Below are 27217 nucleotides of genomic sequence, written 5' to 3'. Positions count from 1 at the left end.
ATTTTTTGCTTCTAAGGCTTCCATGAATGAGAGGAAGAAGAAATTACGTAACCTTCGAAATGTCAAAATGTTTTAAATGTCCTGTTCTGTTTATTTACATTTGTTGGGCATGTGTCATGCTCATAGCGTAAAGCAACTGATAATACATAATTACTGATCGTTAAAGCTGATAAGTAATTCAAATCACTATTTATTTACCGAGTCGAAATGTAAACTCGGTAGCTTAAATTGTGACATTTATATGACCGTTAACGGTGCCGAAAGTTAACCTTGCTCTGTTGATGTCATCAGCTATAATAAGCGGTTCTTCATTAAGTTAAAATCGGCATAGCCGTTACATATTTTTTAACTTTCAATTGATGGACGTTTTATCGGGCATTGATTCTTAAAGAAGAGCGTTATCAAAATGGTGTTTGAAAGCGCAGTTTCGCAGGTCCTAAATCAGTTTCTTGGCGATTTTGTTGAAAATCTCGATGGAAACCAGCTGAACATAGGCATATGGGGCGGTAAGAAGGCTAACACGCCGTGGGGCCCAGTTCCTTACTTGTGTATTCTATTCAGGGGATGTGCAGCTTAAAGATTTGGTCCTCAAGCCATCGGCATTGGATGATCTCGATTTGCCTATACAAACTGTTTATGGAAAAATCGGCAAACTTGTCCTGAAAATTCCGTGGAAGAGCCTTTACACTTCCCCGACTATTGTTTCCATCGAAGATGTCTATCTTTTTGCAGAACCCAACTCTCAAGTTAAGTACGACGCACTGAAAGAGGACAAGAAATTGATTGAAGTGAGGAAAAAGGAAATAGAAAAGATTGAAAATGCAAAAAAGGCGGAAAAAGAGAAGGACAAGCCGAAAGCTGATCCTTCTTTTGTTCAAAAACTGACGCAGCAGATTATCAAAAACATACAGCTGCATATAAAAAACATTCATATCAGGTATGAGGATAGGGTAACCCATCCCAATCACCCTTTCGCTTTGGGGGTGACTTTGGCGCAATTAAATGTGGAGAGTACTGATGCTAATTGGAAAAAAGGCATAACTGATGATTTGTCTAAAATATACAAGGTTAGGTCACAGATAAAATTTGTATGGACTTTTGGTAGATTTTTTTCTCCACCAGGTGGTGCAACTAGAAGGACTTGCTGTATATTGGAACTGCAACAGCGATTTATATGATCAGCTGTCGAGGCAGGACCTCGTCACAAGACTACAAACAGACATAGCTTCCAATGATCAAAAACCTCCGGGCTACAACTACAGTTGGTTTATTTTAAATAAAATTGCTTGTTTTTGTATATTTTTCCTTTTATTTACAAAAATTAACATTTGGGGTTGGAAAATATTAATAAAAAAAAAATTAGTTAAGTGAATATTTTATTGTACTACTTTTTGGGCGGTTTTATTTTTTTTGTTCAGGTTTCCAGTAGGTGAGATAGGATAGTATAAAAAACAATGTGGTACTCTGCAGTAGGTCAAATGAATCATTGCAGAAATGTTATTCGTTCTTTGAAGTTTTATATTATGCTTGTTTTATTTTAAATGGATGGAACTTTCTTAAATTCTCGTAAATACGTATAATTAAATTTTTATTTCAGTCCTCGGACCAATAGTAGCATCTGCAAGGCTAAGGATGGTTCCGAAACCGGATGAAGAAGACCAACCCTACTCTTTACCAATGTACCATCTTAACTTAGACATGGGCAAACTCTTTATTGGTATAACGAAAGCCCAGTATCGCGACATAATAGGTTTGGCAGACTCCATGGACCGAATGTCCAAAGGCATACCTTACCGTAGGTTTAGATCTGAAAAGATTTGATCTTTTGTCTCAATTGTAAATCATTTAAGGTAAATACAAACCTGACGTCAAGTCCTACAAGGGCCATTACAAGGAGTGGTGGCATTTCGCCTATAAATGTGTCCTCGAAGGTGAGGTGAAAAGGCGCAGACAGAACTGGGACTGGGCGCATATGCTCGCTCATAGGAACATGGGCAGAGAATACGGAGAGTTGTACAAGAAACAACTAAAAAAATGCGTAAGGGTTTTTCAATTATTTCTAAAACTTTTATTCCCACATGTCAACCTTGCAAAATTTTATTTCTCTATACACATGAAATAAACAAAAATTTCCTATTAAATTATTATTATTAAAAATGCTGTAAAAAAGAAAAAAATGGCACTTGTAAAATCAAACTTGTTATGCGGATAATAAAATTATGTTACTTTTAATTAAATATTGACTTCTAAGGAGGATGTGTCAAACATCTGACTTAAGCACTACCATACGTCTAAAAAGTGCACTCTTTTGTTATTGCTATGGTTAACAAACATTACATAGCCTACTACAAAAATATAAATATTATTCCAGACCATACCAAAATCTACCACAGTGCACGGTCCTTAGAGCGTAATATTTCCATAGGGAGGGATAAACTCTGTTATATGTGATGTTATATATGATTATTACGTTTTAAATATTTTTCCAGGCTAACGCAAACGAAAAAGAGAGGATTACGGAGTGCGAGAAAAACTTGGATTTGACTAGCGTCGTAATCATTAGGCAGAGGATCGAGCTGGAAACGGAACGGCTGGAAGAGATCCACAAAAAAACGGAAAATAAGAGCGGATGGTTTTCCGGCTGGTTCGGCGGATCCAAAAGCAACCAGGAGGATTTAGATGCGCTAGACAAATCCACGGCAATTTGTAAGCATATAAAACCGTTTTTGATGACGTGGTGGTTCAAATGAACCGCCGTGGCTTATATGTAACTCATATTTAAATGTGCGTTATTATTATGGAAAAATAATTATAGTGTCAAATGTAATAAGTAGTATAGTAATAATGACAGTAATAGTAATAATTGTTTTTCCATAAACAAGTATTAGAAGGGAAAATGTTTACCTGAGACTGTGAAAAAACCTAATTATTGTGAATATGGTGAATATTGTGAATAGGTAACCCTAAAGCAGTTTGATAGAGAAATAAGTCCTGGACTTGATAACACTTAAAGTTACAGTGTCTGATTTGAAAAAAAAAATACCACTTTAATCACAATTTTAAAGTGTTTGTGGTCTAATTTTCCACACCCTGTAAAACGTAGACAATAATAATAATAACAGAAACGTGAACTTAAATTCTTAGACCTCTTAAACCAAATATAAGGATAAAATTTTCAGAAATTGGTTGGTTAAGCTAGTGGTGGATGTTTTTTTCAATGTTAAATGTTTCAATAACGGTTAAATATAGGTGTAGGAAATTATACGTAAAATCTGTTCAAAACTTTGTACTGGACCTTTGAAACAAGCAAGTTGACAGCAACTTTCGGTTGAACTGGAAGTGCGAGAATGTTGAAAATTTAAAAAAAAGTACACTTGGCACTTAGGTTAACCCCAAAAATTGAAAGGGGTTTCTAAATTACATCTCAATATACTTTTGATTAAAAGGTTGGTGAAAAACACTGTATATCGGAGCAAATGATAGACGTAACGGTTAGTTATTTTGTCCCTTTCCTCTTCTTTGTTTAATTCAACCCTACGTCTACATAGGATAACTCAATTGTGCAAATCTGACTTGGAAAAAGGAAGGAGTTTCCATGTGCTTCATTGGAAAACCACCAAGTCAGCCGTTTCAATTTTATTTTACCATATTGGCTTCTTCAGAGCTTAACTGAAACTTGCTCGCATTCTACTCTGTACCTGCTTATATATTGTTTGGTTAGTAGTTGGTTAGGCGGGGGGCGGAGCTAAAGGATGGGCATGAATATTGTCTCAGATGACTGATTCCCATATTGGTGAAAGGTAATCATCATTGAATCATTATTAAGAATGTTAGTTCACTTATAGATACAATCATGCATGTAATCAATACTTCCACCAACGAAAAACCCGAGAATTAATAAAAATCTATAAGCAACCAAACAATCTTAGCCGCGACCCAGGTCTTTGTCTTTCAAAAATATGGGAAAGAATGATCCGAGTCAATGCTCATGCCCGTCCTTTAGCTCCACCCGCCTCAAACAATATATAAGCAGGTACAGAGTAGAATACGAGCCAGTTTTAGGTAAGCTCTGAACAAGCCAAGAGGAGGAATCGCGTCCCCGGGTCGGTATAGTTTTTGGCCATAATTTTAGTGAAGCAGTTCGAGAAAGAAATGACTGCGGAAGAGAAGGCGCGTCTTTACAAAGCGATCGGATACCAGGAAAGCGCGGAACTCGCCGCTTATCCCGAAGACTATACCGACAAGTCGGTCAGCTTTTTGCTGAGGTCGCTCGAGGTCGAACTCAGAGACGACTCGACCACCATACTGTTCTCGAGTTTGAGCGGTGTGAAGGTGACGTTAGAGACGCGAGTAGCAGCCGCGGCTATGAAGTGAGCCTAGCGCCGTCTCCCTCTTATCCGACTTCATCGGTTTGTTCGATTTTTAGAGCCCGCGTGCAAATAGATTATCTGATCACCGACGGTCTGAGGCAGGACGATTACGTGCCAAAATTATTGATTCCCGAGGAGTTGCAGACGAGCTCCCTCAAGTGTTTCGTCGATATCATGTTCGAGACGAACCCCATCGACAAGACGTGCGACCAGAGGCTGAAAGTCGTCACCAAACCGCTCAAGGTCACTTACGACGCGCAGACCATAAATAAAATCGTCGACGTGTTCAAAGTTCCGCCCGACTCCTCCTTGGACCAGTAAGTAGTTTCGAAAAGCAATCCATTAAACATTTTTGAGAAATTAGGGGTTAGGAAAAACTTGGGGTTTGAAATTCTGGAGACTTGAGGTTATTCAAGTCTTATCTAGACAATCCTTAGCGTGAGATCAAAACTAAGTTAAGTCTTGGGACCTAGTACTTCCGCTAGTAGTCGTTATACTGTCTAAGTTATGTTTGTTAATTGTGTTTCTTGTCAAGGGCGATCGATTTATCGCGATTTAAGAATGTTTTCAAAGTCACAACGCTTCCAATTACTTGTCTTATCTTATTCCCTTTGTCCTGGATCACAGTGTGGTGTAGAATAGGGCTTAGGGATAAAATTTGATATCTCAAAATCTAATAGACTACTTAGAATTCTGTTGATATTATGCTAAAAGGTCTAAATAATTTGATAAAGAGCTTTCTTACTATTTACAAATCTGGATTCCTCCTGCATCGGTTTTTGTCGAGGTGAAAGTGAAAGAAAGCACCTGAGTCGCGGTTAAGGTTGTTTGGTTGCTTATAGATTTTCCAATTTTTTGATGCTAGAAGAATTCCATACAAGAATTTTAGTTTTATCAAAGAAGATTTGACGTCCGGTTTCATTATTTGTTATTATTGTTTAAATATTTGAGGTTACGGAATACCACACGAGGCCATATTAAATCCGGAAATTTTTTGACCTCTAGTGGTATTACTAATGAATTTTTGTTGTGATAATATGACAAAAAAAGTTTTTGTTTGTGGTTGCGTTATCCACAAATTTGACAATTTTGAAAATATTTGTTTCTAAGTTTTTTACATTCAGATTCGAACGGATTAAAATGGTGGCAAATAGATGCAGAGTTGAATTCTATCCAAAAATATACAGTCTTTATCAGATGTTGGATACCTCACATGCGATAGATCAATTGTGAATACAGATTTCTGCTGTTAGAAATAGTATTATAACTGTAAAAATTTTCGTCCTCAGGCATCCAAACAAAATCACATACAGGGCGTTCGAATTAAAATAAGAATGATAATGTCGACTTCCAGTGTAAGCGAAAGTGGTGTGACCTTGAAAATATTTTTAAATGCAAGGAAATCTTGAATCAGCCTAAGTGCCAGAATTTGAAACTATTAAGTTTTTCCTAACTTAAAGAACTTCCAACGAACGTATATGGTGAGATATTACCCTCGTAAAATTCACCATTCATTTTTGTTTTTGCCAGGCTATCGGCGGCAGCCAGCAGCCAATTAAGCAACGTCAAGGAGATGACGGCGACCGGACTTCAGTATGCAATTGAGCAGCACAATAGGCTCGACCTCGACATAGATCTTGCCGCGCCTTACGTTATCATCCCTTACGGGGGCAAGTACGAAGAGTTACAGAATGTCCTTGTCGTCAACCTCGGTCGCGTGAAAATCTTCTCTTCCGGAAAAAGGTCGTCTATTATGGAGGTAATAATTATAATATACCAATTATGTACTTTTTATTAAACTTCTGAATTTCTCCTGCGTCGGTTTTTGTTGACTCGAATTTGCTAACGTTTCGCCATGATTGAGAGTAATTCCAATTGCTCACACAACTAAATAAATCTCCTAATTCTCCGCATTCAAACAAGTTAAATTAAAGTAACAGCAGTTATTTCTTAATCTAAGCGCAGTAGTCATTTCTTTTCTGGCGAGATTCATCTACATTTGTAGCAACCCCATTCTTTTCCATCTTAAAAACCAGAAAATCCATAGATGTAAAATGTGATTTTACCTTCAACGGATCCATCTCCCCAGCCAGATTGGCGACAATATTCAAAATTTAGTTATTTCTGATACCAGCAAAGAAATATTCAACATTACATAAATCGAACTTGATGGTGTCTTCTTCATTTTTTGCAAAATTAGCTGACTGTGTTTTAAACTGAGCAAATCGAGGTCGAAGATCGCGAAACATCTTGTATGCTTAACGTGAACATGATGACATGTACGGTAAAAGTAGTTTTCTGTGATAGGTCAAAAGATTGCACGCCGAAGGGCTCGCCCACGAAGAGATATTCGAAAAGATGAAGACGTTCAGTTACGACCACTTCAAATTGGAGCTAAGTGAGTTGCAGGTACTGGTCGCTCAGGGCGAAGAGGACTGGAGGCGGTGCTTCGATGGTTCCGTCATCACCGAGATGCATCTTCTGAGCCCGCTGAGCTTAAGCGTCACATACTCCAAGTGTCTGATCACCGACGACCCTCGGTAAGTGATTTGGTTGTTTAAAAATAGGGTGTACATTGGAACTACTCAATACAACAAAGGCCGGTACAGCAAATGTAAGTATCTCATTTAACAGTAGTTATTTCGTGGATGTGTCTACAAGTGAAAGAGTAATTCCATATTTGTTCTCGGGGTAGATTAAATGTCTTATGCATTATATTTGATAGAGAGTTAGATTTATTTTTAAAATAACTTATAACCATTTAAACTGTTTTTAAAAATAATTTGATAAATAGTGGATAACAGGCAAAGATGGCCACTAGAGCGACGAACTACTAGCTTAAAATGTAATACAACCAAAATCAAAATTTTGTTGAACTTGAAACAAAGGCATAAATCGAAAATCCGAAAAATTGCGACTTAGAACTTACCATGGTAAATGAGCATCATTTTTTAATAACCAAGACATTCTTCAACACTTCGTTGATACTTATAATTAGTAAAGTTGTTTTTGGAGTAACATAAATGATGTATTGTCAACTTTTGATAATGTGTGCTGTAATAGTTAATAGTAATGTAATGTAATTGCTTATTGTAATGATGATATAATATTCATATTGATATTTTGATCAAGTTAGTGTAGTCGCGATTTATATATATATATATATATATATATATATATATATATATATATATATATATATATATATATATATATATATATATATATATATATATATATATATATATATATATATATATATCCATACGTCCCAAAATGGTACCCTTAGGAACTAACTTCGGAAGATACATCTACAGATACAAAATTTATTTTATGTACCTTCATATGTACATATTAATAAAAATACCACATCTTGTATATTTATCAGCACTTGTCGTTTGGGGGTCGTTGTAATCGATACCGTAATTGATATTGGGTAATAAACAATGTACAAATTTCTTCTTCAGTTCTCGTTTTAATATCCAATAAAAATTAAAATTTCAATTTTCCGACTGTCATTTAAACGTGTCACGTTTTTGCTGACAGAAATGTAATTGTGACTATTTAAAAACTTTACAAATTCGTTTTAAAATTAAATTCATTTTTTTTTTCATTCTTTTGCTCGTGAAAGTAAGAGATAGGAGACGCAGACATCTGAAAATGGACTTTAAAAGAGTTATCGACATCTACTTTTTGACCCAACCCATTTAGTGCAAAAAGTGCGCAAGAAAAAATTTTGATGTACGTGTGCGAACAGATTTACTGAAATCCAATACCTGATTTTTAAATGGATTTGTTCCATATTTTAGCCGTTCAATGTATTTTTCATTTTATTAACGGCCTAACTTACCTATAATAGCACAAGCCTAACACTTATACAAATATTCTATTTTGCACAATTACTAATTTCACAGACTGCCCCATACGAAAATCATTTGCGATCTTCCATCAATCGATATGGCCGTATCGGATGCGAGACTACTGCTCCTGATATCGCTGATCACCAGTATACCCCTGCCACAAAACGACTTACCGGAACCTGAACCGCTGGTGGTAAGCAGTAGCCGCATGCGGAGATATATTTGTTGATTTATTTCTTGCGAACGTAGAAAAATAAATTCTCCGGCTCCACCGCCAGCCTGCTGAAGCATTTGCAAGACAACGCTATCCCGACGAAGGCTTTGTTACCGACAAGGGACGCGGATGACGCCAGGCAGTTTACCCAGTTTCAAATCATGGATATATCCGTCTGTCTTTCAGGTAAATCACAAAACGCAAAACTAAATACGGACTGCGCGCCTTCACACCGTGTTGCGTTTTAGAAATCCGATTTACTTTGAATCAGCAAGAGACCCTGTCGTCGAAAATTCGCCAGATGGCGACCCTCGAGGTGAAATCCTTGGAGGCGAAGCTGTTGCAGCGGACCTCGGACCTCAACGTGACCCTGCTGTTGGGCAGCGTTAACGTGGCCCAAAACAGGGACTCCCGAGTCATTCCCGTGATAAACACTCCATTGGCCTCGTCGAACGAGCAGTGCTTGTTCAAGGTCACCTTTTCTCAAGTGGATCCAAAATCCCCGGACTTCCATTCTGTGTATCACTCGTGCGAGACGAGCGTCGGCCTTGATTTTAGCACACTCGACGTCATGCTACAGCAGGAGGCGCTACTCTCTCTAATGGCATTCGCCCAGAGCATCCAAGAGACTGTAGCCGAGTTGACACAGTCGACGGTCGTCGTTTCTGAACCCTCCCACAGACTCCAGAGGACTCTGTCCACGATAAGCGAGATATCCAAGGAGGCGGTTAAAATCGCCAAGAAGGACAAGAAAAAAACGGAGTCGGTAGTCGTGGAGTCTATCAAGTTTAAAGTTAAAGCTGACATTAAAGAGGTGATGATCAAATTCGCAACGGACTCGTAAGGATCTCGATCTTTAATAGACCCTTTATATTGCCGAGATGATTTCAGGGCCGATATTTCGTCGGTGGCCGTGCGCGGCTTAAATTGCGACGTTGCCATCAAGTCCACCTACACCCAAGTCTTGGCCAGGCTCGCGGATATCGTCGTCATCGATCTCAATCCCGAAACCAAGCACAGTATGGTGAGTTGGTCCGGGAAGCTTATGCGGTACGGTATTGATTTTTCGGGTTTTAGATTTTGTCAACTGTGGAGGGTACCGCCCTAACCGCCCAAGTGGTCCTCAACAACTTGGAGGAAGAGTCCCAGAAGCCGGACATCGACGTCACGGTCAAGATGGCGGAGACGCGAATCGTTTTCGTCAACTGGTTCGTCAGTAACATGCTGGTCAGTTTTGTGGGTATGGGGTGGTAGTTATTGTATAAAAAAAGTGCTAGGAGATTACGGTATTTTCATGATAGATGATCTAGTTTCTACGTGAGTCATATAAAAATGGTACATTTGAACTACCCAAAAACTAACGCTATTTGGGTAAGGTACATTAAGAAGGAGAAGCACTCTGTCGGTACAAGTAAAGGTTGGTAGGTGTCGCGCTTACAGTAGTGAAACAAATAATCGAGGACAAAAAAAAGCTCTACTGACTAGTAGTTGTAAAGGACAAGCGCTGCTCCCCGACTATATGGTTATAATTAGCAATAGAAAATGAGTTCTTAGTCGTAGCAGCAATTTACAGATCTCCTATAGTGACTGTACACATTTTTAGAGTATTTTCAAGAAATGTTAGAAAATGATATTACAGCCCTGAAGATACCACAGTTTCTATAAAATAGAATTAGTTTCGGAATTAACGACATAATATGAATATTAGGTCTAAAGGTCACTCAATGAAAATTTTCAAGCGCTCCTATTCTTAGTGTGTATATAAAGTATTTAGTAACCTCCCTAATGAATTTAAAGACTAAATATGCTTTAAAGTGCCACCTGTACTTCTTGTTTGAACTGGTGGTATTCAACTTAATATGAAAACTTATGAAAACAAATTCTAAAACTATTGAGCTAGCCAAACTAAAGAGCAGCCAAACAATACCAGAATGTGTCCAGGAAAATGCCACAGGCATTCAGATTGGGCTTGAGTACCATGTGCAGGGTGTGCGAACAGAAAGACAAGACAGTAGAACACATTCTGTGCTAATGTCTTAACCTCTCGCGTAGGTGTGAAGCCATGCTTGGTGAATCATCTTTTGTGGTAATCAGGGACACGACTCTGGGAGCTATCATCGCCTATGTGGAGTCACTAGGCTTGATCTAAAACGCAGTGCTCTAACCAGGAGAAAGCAAAATGTGCCTGCTGATTCTTAGGTATACAAATACAGATCTGTGCATAGGCTCATAAATCTTGCTGCATCAAATGTTTCTGTTTCTACTTTTTTTTGTTGTTAGCAAATTCTGCGAATGCTTTGATTGACACATGATATGTTTAATCTATTTTTTTGTATATTTCCTCATGTCAGATACTAAATTTAGTGTAAGAACAGTCAGAATTCCTGGAATGCTGAACTGGACTACGCGTGTGTCTAAATTTCTTATAAAATGTGTATTTACTTATTATTAATAATATTATTATTATATTGATTGCCGTTACCACATTATTAGGATATGAGCAATGAAGGCTTTGGAATATATAATGGTTCAATTGAATAAAATGCTAACAAATCTTATTCAGATAGTTTGGAAAAAATTCAATGTACTATACAGAAACAACAATTAAATACGATAAAAACGCGCAATGTAATCAATCCAGTTTTCAAAGCATTAGTCTTCATGAACTACCTTTTTGTAAAACTATCTTCAAAAAAGGTCATGCTAACTAAGAAACTTGCAATATCCTCTTTTAGTGCTGACTGTTGGCACCTTTTTAGCGAAAGTGCTGTAATAAGTAGCACTATCATATTACTCTGCCTGGTGGAAGCACAGAATTTTTTAATTTTCAAAAGTTCACTTGTCATGTCCTCATGGTAGCCTGGTAGTCTATTTATCAGTTTTTTGCTGAAGATAGCAAAGCGTTTGGCACCTAACATTTTCTCGAACCACAGTGTAAAGTGTTTCCTCTGGAAGCATAGTGTCAAACCATGTCTCGTCTACATAATATCTATTTCTACTAATCATCGGGTCTGTCTAATGCAACGCTTGACAATATTCTTAAATCTAAATCCGATTTTCGAGGAAACACTAACATGTGGTACAGCCTTGATGGAAATGCTCAGCGACGGCAGACAGATCAGGTGGATAAAAACCTTAGATAGAACTGAATAGAAATTGCCTGGAACCTAACCAAAAAGCTTAATAGCGATCGAAAGGAACAAATACAGCCACTTAACGTAACACTCAGTGGCTCAACAGCTTCTCTTAAATAGGCAATTGAATTCAAAGATGCTTGCAATCTGAGACACAGACTTTCGGGGAAAACATTCCTTTCGAGATACCAGCATTTGGTGCATATGCGGCAAAGAATACATTGGAGAGACTGGACGAAAAATATGACCTAGGCTGAAAGAACATGAAAGTGCCTTAAGACCAAGACAAATAAACGCATCAGCAGGTGCCGAACACAATCACGAAAATTAAATTTGTAATTTGAAGTGGAACCGGAACAGGGTGGCTTTACGGGGTAATTATATGCGCGTTTCTTCTATGCGCAGAACTTCTTGAACCAATTCCAAGCGGCGCAGCAGGCGATAGCCGAAGCTTCGGAGGCGGCCGCACAGAGGGCGCGCGAAAACGTCAAAGAGGCGTACCAGAAGGCGACGAAAATCGCGCTCAACGTCCGCCTGAGGGCACCCAACATCATAGTGCCCGTCAATTCGAAGAGTACGGACGCCATCTTGCTCGATCTGGGCGTGATCTCCGTCACCAACCGGTTTTTAGTGCTCGACGCGAAGAACGAGGCGAGTTCGTCCGGCCCTAGGGTGAGGTGTCCGTTTCATTCCCTTTGTGTTTTATAGGACGGTTTCTCAGCGGTTGTGGACGAAATGAAAGTCTCGCTGACCGACTTGAAAGCGTCAACGGTCGAACTAGACTCTAAAGAAAATATCGTCAGCGAGTGCGTGATACTGGAGCCGATCAATTTCTCTGTTTCATTGAAGAGGAACCTTTCTGCCGGGTGGTACAAATCGATACCCGACCTGGACGTCAGCGGAAATATAAAGTTGATCGGTTTGCACGTCTCCCAAGCTGACTACCAGATGGTTATGTCGGTATTGAGCGGCAATCTGGCCGAAGGACAGGCACGTTTCGCATTTTTGGGCGACCATTTTTTTCAAACGATTTGTTGCAGACTAAGGAAGTGGCAACGCAAAGTGGAAAAGCAGCGGTCCTGTCGTCGAGTTCCGTAGCGGTTAAGCCCACGCTAGAAACGTCGACGGAGATCGTAGAGAAAAAAGAGGAAACCAAGCCCCAGCTGTACGTGTTCCTCAAGTTTACCTTCGCCATGGAAAAACTCATCGTCGATTTGTATTCGGGCGGATTTAAGCAGGTGAGCGGTTGAGGCGAGTTGTGAGTAGTAGTTCATATGTCCAAACAGACACTTGAATCAAATAGTGACAGTTTGAAGCTGGTGGCAATTTTTAGTTTCTTTTTTATGTTATTTACTGGTGAAATACAAACACAGTACGTAAACTAAGCAAATAGAAATAAAGAAATTATTGAAAAAAATCTAGTGATAAAAATGGTGGATAGTGAAATATTTAGTAGTTCATACTAGACAACATCTACGGATTTCTGCCGCGGTATTTTTGAAGTAATCTAGATATAGTAACAATTCGAAGCTGGTCGCAATCGCATTAAATCTTTTTAAGCAAAGTAAACAAATATAAATAAACAAATTGTCGTAAAAAATCTACCACTAAATCAAATTATGAAAATGCGAGACATCTGCGGATATCTGCCGTTGTATCTTTGAAGCGTTCTCGTTTTGTAATAATAATAGTAACAATTACAAGCTGGTGGAGACCGCATTGACTCCTTTGCTTTCTTTTTGAAGGTATTGAGGGGTAAACTAGTCTTTAACACAGTAAGCAAAATAAACAAATAGAAATAAACAAATTGTAGTAAAAAAAAACCTCTAAATCAAGCGATAAAAATGCTAGACGGTGAAATATTTGGTAGCTAATATGTCCAAGGAAACCACGCAACATCTTTGTTTTCTAGTTTTCGTTTTATTTTTGAATCAATGTCAATAGTAACAAATAAAGACTTGTAGTGACCCTATTGGATGTTTTGGTTTCCTTAGGGGCTAATAAATAAAAATAAACAAATTGTAGTAAAGAAAATCACTAATTCAAGTGATGAAAATGCTAAATGGTGTAATGCTTAATCGTTTATATGTCAAAGCAAACCCTCAACATCTTCTGATTTCTGTCGTTTTATTTTTGAAGCATTGTCACTATGTAATAATGAATAAATAACAATAGTAACAATTAAAGACTCGTCGCGACCACACTGAATATTAGTTTCTTGTTGATGGTATTTAGTTGTAAACTTGTATTTAAAACAGTTAGCAGACTAAACACCGTTAGGTGAAGCGATAAAAATGCTGGACGATGGAATCTTTAGTAGTTCATATGTTCATGCAAGCACTCCAACATCTCCTAATTTCTGCCGTTGTATTTTTGAAGCAATCTCAATTTATAATAATAACATATGGCTGGTGTCGACCGCATTGAATCATTTGGTCTCTTTTCGGTGGTATTTAAGTGTAAACATGTATTTAAAACAGTAAACAAATGGTAATAAACAAATTGTGTTAAAAAATCCACCATTACATCAAGCGATAAAAATGCTGGACGCTGAAATATGTAGTAGTTCATATATCCAAGCAAGCACTTCAAATTGTACGAATTTTTGCAGTTCTATTTTTGAAACAATCCCGATATGTAATAATAATGGTAATAATAATAATAATGGTAATAATAATAATAATAATAATAATGGTAATAATAATAATAATAATAATCATTTATTGTCTAACAGATTCTACATCCATTTACAAGACAATCTGACAAGCATTTAAATACAATATAGCAAAATGTATAAACAAATTAAAGAACTCACACTTGTACTCGTACCTTAGTGCCTATGCGTGATACAATATCAATTGCCTAAACAAAAAAAATTGTTTTGAGAATGTTTGATAACTGATTATAGGAGAGGTTGAAAGTGTCAATATCACTACAACGGTCATTGAAAAGATACATAGCATTGTGTAAGGGGGTTTTTATAAGGAAATTTGTAGATGGGGTAGGCAGGTGGAAAATCGGCGAACTGAGGACAGATCTTTGAGGAACATGGAGAGGTAATTGCTTTAAGAGCTCCGAGCAGTCAATCCTGGATAGAACAATTTTGCAGAGGAAGATAACCGCTAGGTAGTTTCTTCGCCATTTTAAAAACGGGAGTTCAAATCTTTCCAAAAGTAATGACTGTTCAGTACTCCGCGCCGGAAATACTCCGTCAGTTTTAAATGCCAGGAATTTAACGAACTTTCTCTGTATACCCTCCAATTGGTCTATATATTTAGCGTGAATGGGGAACCAGATTGTCGCACAGTACTCAAGCTTGGATCTGACATAGCTAAAAAACAATGCTTTGAGAGCCTGAATGTTCCGAAACTCTTTAGCGTTACGAAATATAAAGCCCATCGATCTTGTTGAATCTTTGCCAATGGTTTCAATATGAGAGGCAAAGAACAGTTTAGTGTCGTACAAAATGAAAGAGGTGCATCTGGTAATTGGAGTAGTTTCCAGGCTGTAGTTAAAAACTATACTACTAGTCATTTTCAGGTATTTGAGGGGGACATAGTTGCAGCTCATAAATTGACTACTGACAATAAAATACTATTTACATTAACATTCACAAAACCAAAATTTTAGTTCATTTTGATTATCAACTAACATAAACTAGAGATCTTGGCATTCCTTTAGACCCTAAAATATGTAAATATTGGACTTTATTTTATTTTTTTTTGTGAAAGTTATAAAACCTTATAGACCTAATTGGATGTGTTTTTATGGTCTGGTCCCCCTTGTGTAATAAATATATTTTAAAAAGCATGGAACATTTGACATCTACTTAGAGTTTCATTTTGACACACAAAATCAAGAAGAAAGAAGTTAGTTAGTTTTTTAGATTTATTTTAACTTTAATCCATATTTCGCCTCTATATCGAATATGCAATTTAATAATTATAGTAAAAGTAGAGAGAAATAGATATGTTCGGATTTAACTCTGCTCCCCTCTTTAAAAATCACATAATGACTCAATATTTAGATTATTAAATAGATTTTTGTTGATTTCGTTTCTATTTTGCTTGCATGGTTTTCTGGTATAACTTAAGTTTATAAATATGTTACTAATAAATCTTAACAAGCTTCCAGCTGCTATAACGTAATTTGTAGCTCGCCCAAACCACCAGGGAGGACACCCATTTGGGAAGGTTCACTCTGGAAGGCCTTTCGCTCAAAGGACGTATCTTGTCGGACGGTTCTTTAGTAACTTCCGTCCTGCTAGTGAACTGTCTGCTAGACGATATGCGGAAAGGTCGCGAGGACAAGCTAAACCGCTTAATTGAACGTTCTCAGCAAGATGATGCCCTGATAGCGAGCTCCAGCGAGTCTCTACATCCCAGGAGTATGATCGACGTCACCTTTCAGCAGACCGGCAACGACGTGTTCGCCGATGTCAGGGTGTACAGTTTCACGGTCATTCTGTCTGTCGATTATCTCTTGAAAGTAGCGGAAGTGTTTTCGCTTCCGGCAGACAATTCGAAAGCTGCCCAAAAGACCAAATCGGTTCAAAGCAAAAGCGCTAAAACCAGTAAGGTATCAGTGGGTACCATTGAGGAAGCCAAACCCACATCTCAGATGACGCTTAACCTGAAGGTAGAGAAGCCCGATATAATTCTCGTCGAGCACATGGACAATGTCGACACTCATGCTATGATACTCAACAGCGAGATTTTAGTCAAGTTTAGGCTGAGTGGAGAGCATCAGGTTATGAACGGACTCATCAAGGACCTCCAGCTCTACACATGCAGTTATAATCCGGCCAGAAGGGCCGAAACCAGGGGCAATATTTTGCATCCGGTGACAGTGAGCTTGGCGGGTTCCACGCCCGAGGGCAAGGGACTTCACCTTGAGCTAATGGTGGAGGAAGTGTTGTTAAGGGTGTCACCAGCGACTATAGAATTGTTAAATAGAGTGCTGGTTACTATGTCCCAGAGCTCGACTACGCAGAGCGCGCAAGAAGAGGAGCAGTTTAACTACCAGAACCTCTGGACGCAACGCGCCTTCAAAGATAACGATTTTTGGTTCCTGAAGAGTGAGACCGCGCAAGAAGCGACGGAGGAAGTGATGGAACAAACCCTGGCCAAGCCCGCGTTACAAGAGCTGTGCCTCATATCGATGCCGTCGCTGGTTATCACCGTGGAAGCGGGTGTGGGCAACAAGACCCTACCCATGTTACTATTCGAGGCAAGCCTCAAAGGCAGCGCCAGGAATTGGTCATCGCAATTGGGCGTCGAAGCGTCCCTGACCATCCAGATGGGCTACTATAACAGTCGACTAGCACTTTGGGAACCTCTGATCGAGCCCGTCGAGCGAAAATCCGGAGACAGCCTAAAATTCGAGCCGTGGCATCTTAGGTTGGAGATGTCAATGAACGAACCTGACGAAGCGCTCAATTTTACCAGCCCCGCGTCTGAAAACGAGGTTGGAACACATCTAATGGATTGTGATTTCAATGGATCATTAACGTTTTGTGATAGGTGGAAGTTATGGCGACTCCTCAGCCTGCGGTGATGAGCGTCGACCTAATCTCGGAGAAAACCCTGGAGCTTACGGTGACGAAAACGTGTTTGGAAGTGTTGAAGAATTTGGGCAAGGCCTTTGCGTCCGCCATGAAGCCGGAGAAGATTGCTGCGAGTGAAGTAGTAGCTCCCTACAGGTACGTTTAAAATTAAACTGACTTATAAACTGCTAAGGGGGAAGTGGGAAACAATTGATGTCCAAAGGAAATCTCATTTCATCCATATTTCCGCTCTATTTCAAAATCAAGCTAAGCCTTTTTTATGTAAGCACTCTTTGAACTAATTTTGTCCATAATGTTCTTTTTGTTTCACGAAAAGTTTGGGTGGTACTTTATTGTTTCACTCTGTGTACTTTAATACAGTTTAGAATACTCCATTTTTTCTGTAGTGCACCTTTTCTGTAAACTTAAATAATGTTACTATAGCATACTGGGCCATCGGCTTGAAGTAGACGAAGTCTGAGAATACTCTTGCCGTCGTAGCTTACACCATTCAGATGTTTGTTCCAAACTAGTTTTGCGATTATCCCCTTCAACTCTTGCCTGAATCGGCAACTTTTTCCAGAGTGTTGAACGATATCGGAGAACCCATTACCCTCCTTCTGGAGGAGAGCTCGTTTAAAATCGCGGATGGCGGCTCGCTAGAGGACATCAACAAATCGGCAGCGGTGCCTTTGGTCTTAAAACAAGCCCGATCACACGTTATTCAGCTTGGCCAGGAATTGAATCGTAACGAGCTGGATAAGCAATACATTTTAAACGTCAAAGTAAACAAAACCGATTGCCAATTGAGCTTGCCCGTCGTCAGGGCGGATAAACGGTACTTTATGCTGAACTACGTCAAGGATAACAACAATTGGGGCATCATATCCGACGTGAAAGTCGATGAAGGGGTCACCCTGATCACCATCAGGAGTATTTTGCAAGTGCGTTAGCTGGTGTTTCAAGTGGATCGACATTGTTCACAACCGTTGTTATTTCAGGTCTTTAATCACTTCAATGTCGCGGTAGATGTTTACTATATGACCCAGAGAGGTGACGAATTGGAACTGGTAGGCTCGGTGGAGCCGGGTGATACTTTAAATCTGCCCTTGAAGGCCGTCTATACCCAAACGAACGAACTTTTTTTTGGTGTCAACGGCTACTCAGTCACTAGTAATCCGTATATCTGGAAGGATCTCCAGCTGGACGTCAACATTGTGAAGCTACTTAGATGTCCAGTGCTGAAGGAAGCCCACTCAAACGGCAAGAACCCTTTTATTATCAAAGCGATTGGCGAAATGGAACAGGTTTACTACGAGAACACTTCCCGACACACTATGGCCAGTACTTGTTACAATATCCATTTGAGACCGGCTGCCATTTTGAAAAATTTCCTGCCGTTGCCGATTGTGGTGTGCGTGGAAGAGCTCGACGAGGACATAGAGGTTAAGGCGGGCGACACTTTGCAGCTACCCGACGTAGACCCAGGAAAATCTGCAATCGTAATTAGGGTAAGCGGTAGACGATTGTAATCGGCAAATGTCAAAATGGAATAAATGATTATACTTTTATACTAACAGTTGCCTGAGTATTTGGAAAAGGAGTGGTCTTGCCGGAAAGATACGGAAGAAAACCCACCAGAATTCGAAGTCTGGACCTTCCATAGCTATGACAGTCCAACCAAGAGGTCGTTGGACCTCGGTATGCACACCATCAACAAGAACGGGTCGCTCATTTACTCTTTGTACTGCCCATTTTGGATGCTGAACAAGACGGGGCTTATGATTGGTTACAGGGTGAGTGTTTACATCAATTTGCTAGTATATTTTGTGGGACAATTTAAATTGATACTTTGATACTAATTTTGTTATTGAATAAGAGAGAATCAAATGCATAACATTTCTAGTGATGCGTTTTTTTTTGTTATTACTACCTCAATGTAAATGTTTTTGTCCCTTTTTATTCCAGAAATCGAAAAAAACTGAGAAGCATGAAGCGGCAGGGAGTCCCGCAAAGGTACAAAAACTACCTAGCTGGCCTATATTTTTGTTTGTTTGCAGCGCAATGGATGTTGTACACTTTTTTTTCTGTCTCGCATGCTTGGGCCCTTCCATGGGCATCCCTATCGAATGGTCAAACGGGAAAGTTGCAAAATCGTAAAATTTCGGACCTTATTCGTCTAACCCGTATAGTTTTAATTTTGCCTCATTACATTTTGGGTTATTGTTGTGACACGGAAGTTGTTAACTATTTAGGTGGCAGAGGTTATGTCGATGCTAATACCCTTTGACCACGGTCTGGTACATGTAACTCGCTTGCCAAAGTTTGGGTTAAATATGGTTTCCGTTCTAGACGTCGGATGAAAACCTGAACGTGTTACATCACCCAGCGAACTTTAAAGGGCCGATATTGTTCTCGTTCAATACCAAAAACTTCTTCGGAAAAAAGAAGGCCTCCATTAGGGTGGAGTCGGGCGACTGGTCCGACAAGTTCTCGCTGGATGTTGCCGGTTCGTCGGGCGTGGTCAATTGCAAGTCCAATAATCGTGTGTATCAGGTATATCGCGTCATAGAGGACTTTATCCTTAACCTATTCGGATTCTCCGATTTTAGATCGGCGTGCACAACCAGCTGACCTACAACAACCTGACCAAGCAGGTGACATTTATGCCATACTATGTCATAATAAACGACGCGCCGTTCGTCATAGAGTGTCAGGAAAGTGACAGACCTGCGGATCCGTGGGTCAAAATCGAGCCGAAGTCTTGCACCGCCCTGTGGCCCAAGAGCGAGCTCGAAGACAAACTACTGAAGCTGAGGATCGCCGGCACCGCAGAAATAAGCCCGCCATTTTTGTACACCGAAAGCCACACCACCCTACTTAAGCTGAACAATAAGGTAGGCGAGGGGCAGAGGTATAGGTAGAAATATACGAATGAAACTAACATAATTTTGAACTTTGAAAAAAAGTGACTACTGGAATTAATCCAATTTTTCGTTTACTCTTCAAATCTAAGTTGTTTCTCTATTGAAATTGAACTCTTCTTGCTGGACAGAGAAGCTCCGGTTGCACTGGCCTTTATTTTTAGTACGGAGGCATTAGTGTAGACATTCAGCTGACAGAGGGTGCAGTCTACATCAATTTCGTCCCCTATAGCGCGGGTAGCGCCCCGGCCCTCATTATCAATCATTCGGATGTCGATATAAACTTCTGGGAAAAGGAGTCGGTTCAAATTAGGTAAAAGCTTCGACCTTTTTGGAATTTGTCGTTAGCACATTGACCCTTCAGAACGCTCAAACCGAAGCACTGCGTGCTCTACACGTGGGAAAATCCTTCTGGACCCCGGATGGTGGTCTGGGAAAAGTCGCACAAGAACGAGATCGAAAACGACCTGAGGAAAGACGACTGCGGTAGCTTCTTTGTGACGGAGCAATGCGAGGTGTGCTGGTCTTCGTTTTTGGATGGTAAATGATGAAATCGTGCATTACTCATATAGTAGTTTATATACAACGCCTAGTAGGGCGTGGCTGGTGCTGACAAAACGGGAAAAAAACTGAAATAACATTTGTTTAAGGCCAAAGCCCAAAGCTGTCAAACTTTTAATGAACTATGTGCTTGGCTAATTCGGTGCGCCCGAGGTGTTTATTTAAAATTAATTTTTGGCTCGCTAGGTATGCAGAGGGTGTTGCTGTTCACCACGGACAGGGGGATCGCTCAGGGAGCCACCAACATCTTTGAAGTTATACAGCAGGAGATAACCTTGTCTTTGCACGGGCTCGGGTTGAGTTTGGTCAACAACCTCACCCGCCAAGAGGTCATGTATATCGGTATCGCGAGTAGCGGAGTGATTTGGGAAACTTGCAAAGTCAATAGGAAGAGGTACAAGCCGTTGGGTAAGACCACTTGGCTTGTCTAAAGAACATTTATTACGTAAAAGAGTGGTAAAAATATTGAACCAAAAGCAAGCTTACTGAAATACAATTAACCAATGAGTGCTTCAACTCCATCAAATTATCGAAACTCAAGAGTGTTTTGGATTGGAAGTTCATATACTGATTTTTTTTGCCATTGCTTCTTTTTGGTGTCTCAGACATCAATTAAGTTCCTTAATCCCGAACTGCATAGGTGCGAAGGAGTCCACCCACATCGAGAACGCCTACCAAGGCTACTTGTCCAGACAAAGTACTTCTGATACTTCGGTCAGTGGTCGTACCGTTATCGACGGCAGCATCGAAATAGACTTCGATCTGCAGCAGATGTTCAAACCTCGTAAGAGGAAAATTAGGTTAGTTCTGTTGGCTGAAATGCGCAACAATTCAAATGGTGTGGTATACGTTATAGACGCACCTTCCAAACCGGGGTGTGGCTCCAGATGAAGACCAGCCCGAGCCAGACGCAGCTCCACGCGAAAATCAACCGGCTGCAGATCGACAATCAGATGTCCGACTGCATCTTCCCCATCGTTCTGGCGCCCGTGCCGCCCCCTAAGAGTGTGGCCGTCGACAGCGGCATCAAACCGTTCGTCGAGGTCAGCATTGTCCAGTTGCTAATCAAGAACAGCCAGATCAGGCAGTTCAAGTACTTCAAGGTGCTGGTCCAGGAGTTCCACGTGAAAGTCGATATGGGCTTCGTCAACGCGTTGATGCACATGATGGAGGAAGCGGAGAGTTCCGACGAGGAGGACGTAAGCAAAAATATTTTTTAATTGGGTGATTTTGATCCGCCGTCTTATTCCAGAGGCAACTGTTCGTTACGGACATGCAACTCGTCCACCAAGCTCTGTACTCGCACGCTTCAAGCCAAGCTCTTCAAGAGCAGAAAAGCTTCTACGACTTGCTCCACTTTTCCCCCTTGAAGATCCACGTGAGCTTTTCGTTGGCCGCCGGTTCTTCCGCAGGCCAAAGCGCTTCCACTCCCAATTTCCTCAACGTCCTTCTCCAGGGGGTGGGCGTCACATTAACCGACCTTCAGGATGTCGTGTTCAAGTGAGCGCCGTTCAACGTTCTTCGCTACGTTTTTGCGATGTTTTGCGTATCTCTCCAGGTTATCGTTCTTCGAACGCGATTACATTTTCTTGACCCAAAGACAGCTGGTGTCCGAAGCTATCAGCCATTACCAAGGTCAGCTGATCAAACAGTTGTACGTGCTGGTACTCGGCCTCGACGTCATCGGCAACCCCTACGGCTTAGTGATCGGGATAAGTAAGGGCGTCGAGGACCTGTTCTACGAACCGTTCCAGGGCGCTATTCAAGGGCCGAGCGAGTTTGCCGAAGGACTCGCCTTGGGCGTGAAAAGTTTGTTCGGGCACACGGTAGGCGGAGCTTTGGGCGCGGCCACCAGGATCACCGGGGCCATGGGAAAAGGCATTGCGGCGCTGACGTTCGACGAAGAGTTCCAACGAAAGCGACGAGATCAGATCAACAAGAAACCAGCGACGGTCCAGGAGGGAATCGCTAGGAGCGGCAAGGGGCTCGTTATGGTAACTAAGATGATACCGGTTGAACCGCGACCGCCATTCGTTTTCGTAGGGCGTGGTGGACGGCGTCACGGGGGTGTTCACGAAGCCGGTGAGCGGTGCGAAGGAGCAGGGAGTCGAGGGCTTCTTCAAGGGATTAGGCAAGGGCGCGGTGGGGTTGGTCACCCGACCCGCCGCCGGATTGGTCGATTTCGCTAGCGGCTCTTTGGACGTAGTTAAAAGGTATTTTATAGCAATATAAACAAGCCGATTGATTGCTTCTCGGTTAAGCTCCAGAGGAACCTAATGGCACATTCACGAAATCATCACTATCACAAACGATTCAATATTTTGCGAACGCCCAGTATAATAGACGAAAAGCGTAAATAGTTGAGCTACGAGGTTATATTTAATTCCAACCAATCGCTTTCTGGTCCGTATATCGCGCACCCTGTATCATGGATGAAAACAATAAAGGCAAAAATCGTGGCTCTCGTGGCGGTCTAAAAGAACGTTAAAACCAGATTGCGCTGTTTACCACAGTTTGACATAAAAAAACAACTTTACATTTTTTGCCCTTGACCCTATACCAGCTGTAACCCTGTATATTTTTTACTACTTTTGGGGTATCGCCCTAAATCTCTCGCATCTTCTGGTTCAAGAATTTTTTTTGTTCCCAAAAAAAAACTTCAGAACTTCCTATTCCTTCCAGTTTTATTTTCAACTGGATGGCCCAATATTTCGGATGTTACCTTGCCTCTCAGAAAACGCTACGAATGATAGACAAAATGACCTCCGATGCCTGATTGGCTCAATATTTGGTGGGCCGCTGCGCTTCTACTAGTATTACTACGGAGGAAAATTTGAAGTACGTAGTTGCAACCGTTCAAATGTTATCCAGCTTCAAAAACTTCCCAAAGGTCCGTTTCGGACAGCAGAGAACAGAAAAAAAAATTAAAAAATTGCTTTTGACTCTGATTCGGTTTGTATCAACGGCGGAACAACCGTTAGCGACTTCGCTGAATTTATTGAGGAGGCTAACAAAAGCAACCACCCCTCGTAAAAATTATTATTTCGTTCGTCTTTTCACTTTTTTTAGCGAGCGAATGGTCTAGGCTCTAGAGGGATGCAGGTGGTTCAAGCCAATATGCCACAAATTACATTCTACTCTGTAACCGCTTATATGTGCTTGTGGTGGGCGGAGCTAAAGGAGGGCCATGAACATTGTGTCGAATGAATGCTCCCATAAGCATTTGATTTGATTTGATGTCCTGTTGCATGATTGTATTCTGCCACTGCTGATGAGTTGATTTGTGATAGTTTTAAGGCTCTTTCATGTTCTTTCAGCCTAGTTGATATTTTTCGTCCTGTTTCTTCAATGTATCTTTTATCCCATATGCATGGAATGTTGCTATCTTAAACGGAATTTTCTCTTTGAAGAGAAGATGATGAGAGATTTTTGGACAAGTAGTAAATTTGATTTTAACTTCATATTTCTTAAGAACTTTTGATATGTGGTCAGTGGTATTTTGAATGTGTTCTTCCTTACACAGTTAACAGCATTTCATGGATATGGGACATAGAATATATTAGCTAGGCTAAAAGAACACGAAAGAGCCTTAAGACAATGACAAATAAACTCATCAGGATGATTGGTGAAACGTCATTTAGTTCGATTTATCAACAACCAACGCAGGACTAATTCAGAAGATTCTTGAATAGTTGAAGTTGATTTGAAAAACTCACAAATTAAATAGACTAATCATTATCATTGTCGTCTGGTAGTAGGCTATTTTTCATTTATAATGGTTGATGCTGGTTGTTAGGCAATTTATCAACGATAAATTTCAATGTTTCAGAGCGACGGAGGTCGGCGAGGACACGTTGAGGCTGCGTCCGCCGCGTTTTCTCCAAGCGGACGGCTTGGTCAGGCCTTACAACAGCGTCGAAGCGGAAGGTAACAAACTGCTGATAGAACTGTGCAAGGGAAAGTACTCGTCGACGGACGTGTACGTGTATCATAGGGCGATAGTTAAGAACAAGGAAATTTTGTTGTTGACCGATAAGAGGATGGCGTACGTCGAGCATAACGACATGTTCGGTGGTTGGCAGGTGAGCAACGTAATAAGACAATACAGGGTGTTATCGAAATGACGTATTATAATCTAATCAGTGAGTCTGGACTAAAGAAAATCACGACCAAACATTAAACTCTAGATGTGATTCGATGCTTCGATGCTTTCATCCCGCCGAAAGATTCAGATATTTATTTTTTAGAACAAATGTTATCAGCCATTTTCCCGAAACACCAGATTGCAACCGTGATAACGAGTATTTTTGCCTATTATGTGATATCATGTCAATAATTCCTCATATATGTATTACGACCTAGTCTGACAGGATTTCGCACTTTTCTTATGGATTTTCGGCTTAAAAAAAATGTGTTTACATCAAATACAAATATGTGGATATCACAAAAATTTATATGGATTGAGATACTTTTAAATTATTAATAGAGAGAAGTATTTAAACTAAACTCTAATAATACTGTTGATCAGTAAACAAAATGAATTTAAAAAAGACTTAGAACACTTCAGTTGATATCAGTAAATAAATTAAACAAGATGGCATTCTACACAAACGAATATCCAATAAATACTGATTTATTATTTGTATTAAAAACACCTCACATATGCTCTCCTCTTTAAGAATTTCTATATTAGAGATACTAAACATTCCATCACTAACCTTCCAAAAACAATGAGTGCAAAAGCAACCCCACACTTGCCACTCCTTACATTAAAAATATCACTGACCACATATCAAAAGTTCTTGAGAAATATAACGAGACAATGTTCATGTTCCTCCTTTAGCTCCGCCCCCTCAAACAATCTGATAAAGACTGATTTATTATTTGCATAACCTTAAATAACGTATATCCACGTGTCGGGTTACAACTAGTCAAAACTAGATGGCGCCAAGAGGTCCAAACTTAATTTTTAATATTTGCCTATTTCTAATAAGCATAACATGTCCAATAATAGTTTCTCACAGCCTAAGCCATTTGTTTGGTATTTTGTTTCTATCTTAATATTCCACTCTAATAATGCATCGTACACAAAATGATGTCTACATGTTTCGACCTCTTGTGAAACATAGGATTTGCAGACCAACAGAATGCACACTGATTGTCATTAAAAACTCCAATACATTGCTTGGTTCCTATCAATTTCGGCAGTAAATTGCTCAAATAGATTGCCTATTTCCATATTCTGACATGGTCATATATTCCGCCTCCATAACACTATAGTTGTAGGCAGTTTTTTTTGCAACCGTCGTAGGGAGTTACAGATCCATTAAGACCAGGTATCTAAAATGTTACTCCTTGCGATCAGAGTCCAGCGTTTTCCTTTGAAAGCAAACTATAATCTTTGGTCGCTTAAAGGTATCTAAGTACATACATATTTCCTACATACATGCGTACTTCCAATGAACACCTGTGAAATCTTTATTTAATTGACTCACGCTATATCTTGTAAAGAAAGTACACTGGACTGCCTATCAACTGTTGGTATATTTGCTGACCTTTAGTAAAATCTATGACCCTCAATCGCTGTGAACCTGTGAAGTCTCAGTTCTAAAGGGAAAAGAACAAGAAACTGATTTATTATTCGCATAACCCTTAAAAATATACACCCACGCACCGGGTTACAACTAGCCAAAATTAGATGACGCCAAGAGCTCGAAACTTAATTGAAAATGTTTCTAACAAGACAACTATAATTGGGATTTTATGGTGTGCAACCGTGGGACGTCCCTCATTGTCCATGAAATCTGTTTAGTAGTAGGAATACGTAAGTTCACCATCCTCCGTCCACACAATTATAGGTTCATATCCAAACTAATCATAGATTTATAATCACCTGATCTGAGTGTTGTGCTGCCATCTGTAGATGTGTGGCCAAACTAAATCTCAATTATTTGGTTTGAAATCTGAAATTTCTTTGGCTGTCTATGTGAGTCGAATAGATAAAAGGGGTGGATACTTTGCAATCTCTCGTTGCAGATCGATTGGTCTTACACGTGGAAGGAGCTATTGCATCCTGCCAAAGTGGTGCCGAAAGGAGTCCAGATAACGATACCAGACGCCAAAAGAAAGAAGTTTTTCGGGTCAAGCGAATCGACCAAAACGATAATTATATCGGATCCCCAAGTAAGGGAGGAGTTGTGCTTTAAGATCGAGTCGTTGCGAAGCGCCTAAGGACTGGTATTCGTTACGCTTTTCACATGATATATCGGCCATATTTTTTTACTCTAATATTTGTCGTCGCACGGAAGCATTTGTTATTGTTATTATTATAATTTTGGGATCGGCGAAAGATAAGCTAGTCATCTCTTTAGGTTATGTATATTTTGGATACTTAATTGATGCCGAACGTCCTTTAATATGTAAGTTGAATCGTAATTTTTATGATATGCTTTTGGTTTGCTTTAGTGCACAATGACAGTGTTTTGGTATTATTTGATTAAAGGTTTTTTTTCAAAGGGTTGGCATTATTTTTTATATTATTTTAACCTCCCAAATGAACCTAAGTTTTGACTCCTCATCCAATAAATAAAAAATCGCGTAAAATCAAAA

General features: G+C 40.0%; 1 protein-coding gene across 2 annotated transcripts; it reads left to right on the top strand.

Moving 5' to 3' along the window:
- The first annotated feature begins 67 nt into the window (after window positions 1-67).
- Window positions 68-27112, top strand: LOC132701763 (intermembrane lipid transfer protein Vps13). 2 transcript variants are annotated; one of them, XM_060669936.1, is made up of 36 exons: window positions 68-506; window positions 562-1067; window positions 1123-1261; window positions 1598-1795; window positions 1851-2038; window positions 2490-2706; window positions 4133-4370; window positions 4427-4687; window positions 5901-6129; window positions 6678-6910; window positions 8285-8423; window positions 8480-8630; window positions 8693-9284; window positions 9336-9468; window positions 9522-9671; window positions 11984-12229; window positions 12287-12568; window positions 12619-12816; window positions 15734-17044; window positions 17101-17279; window positions 17707-18067; window positions 18125-18634; window positions 18704-18919; window positions 19092-19139; window positions 19476-19679; window positions 19736-20020; window positions 20212-20360; window positions 20412-20587; window positions 20795-21016; window positions 21249-21408; window positions 21465-21807; window positions 21861-22108; window positions 22167-22602; window positions 22652-22821; window positions 24438-24690; window positions 26645-27112. In XM_060669936.1, exons 1-36 carry the CDS (start codon window positions 407-409, stop codon window positions 26837-26839), a joined length of 9666 nt encoding a protein of 3221 aa, XP_060525919.1. In that variant the 5' UTR covers window positions 68-406; the 3' UTR covers window positions 26840-27112. The 2 variants fall into 2 exon arrangements, with proteins under 2 accessions (XP_060525919.1, XP_060525920.1); XM_060669937.1 differs by lacking the exon at window positions 19092-19139.
- The last annotated feature ends 105 nt before the right edge of the window (window positions 27113-27217 follow it).

This window comes from Cylas formicarius, unplaced genomic scaffold (genome assembly GCF_029955315.1).
Source record: "Cylas formicarius isolate icCylForm1 unplaced genomic scaffold, icCylForm1.1 PGA_scaffold_5__7_contigs__length_24384050, whole genome shotgun sequence".
Classification (NCBI taxonomy): domain Eukaryota; kingdom Metazoa; phylum Arthropoda; class Insecta; order Coleoptera; family Brentidae; genus Cylas; species Cylas formicarius.
The sequence above is the reverse complement of the archived record's forward strand: the minus strand, read 5'-3'. Positions and strand labels throughout refer to the sequence as shown.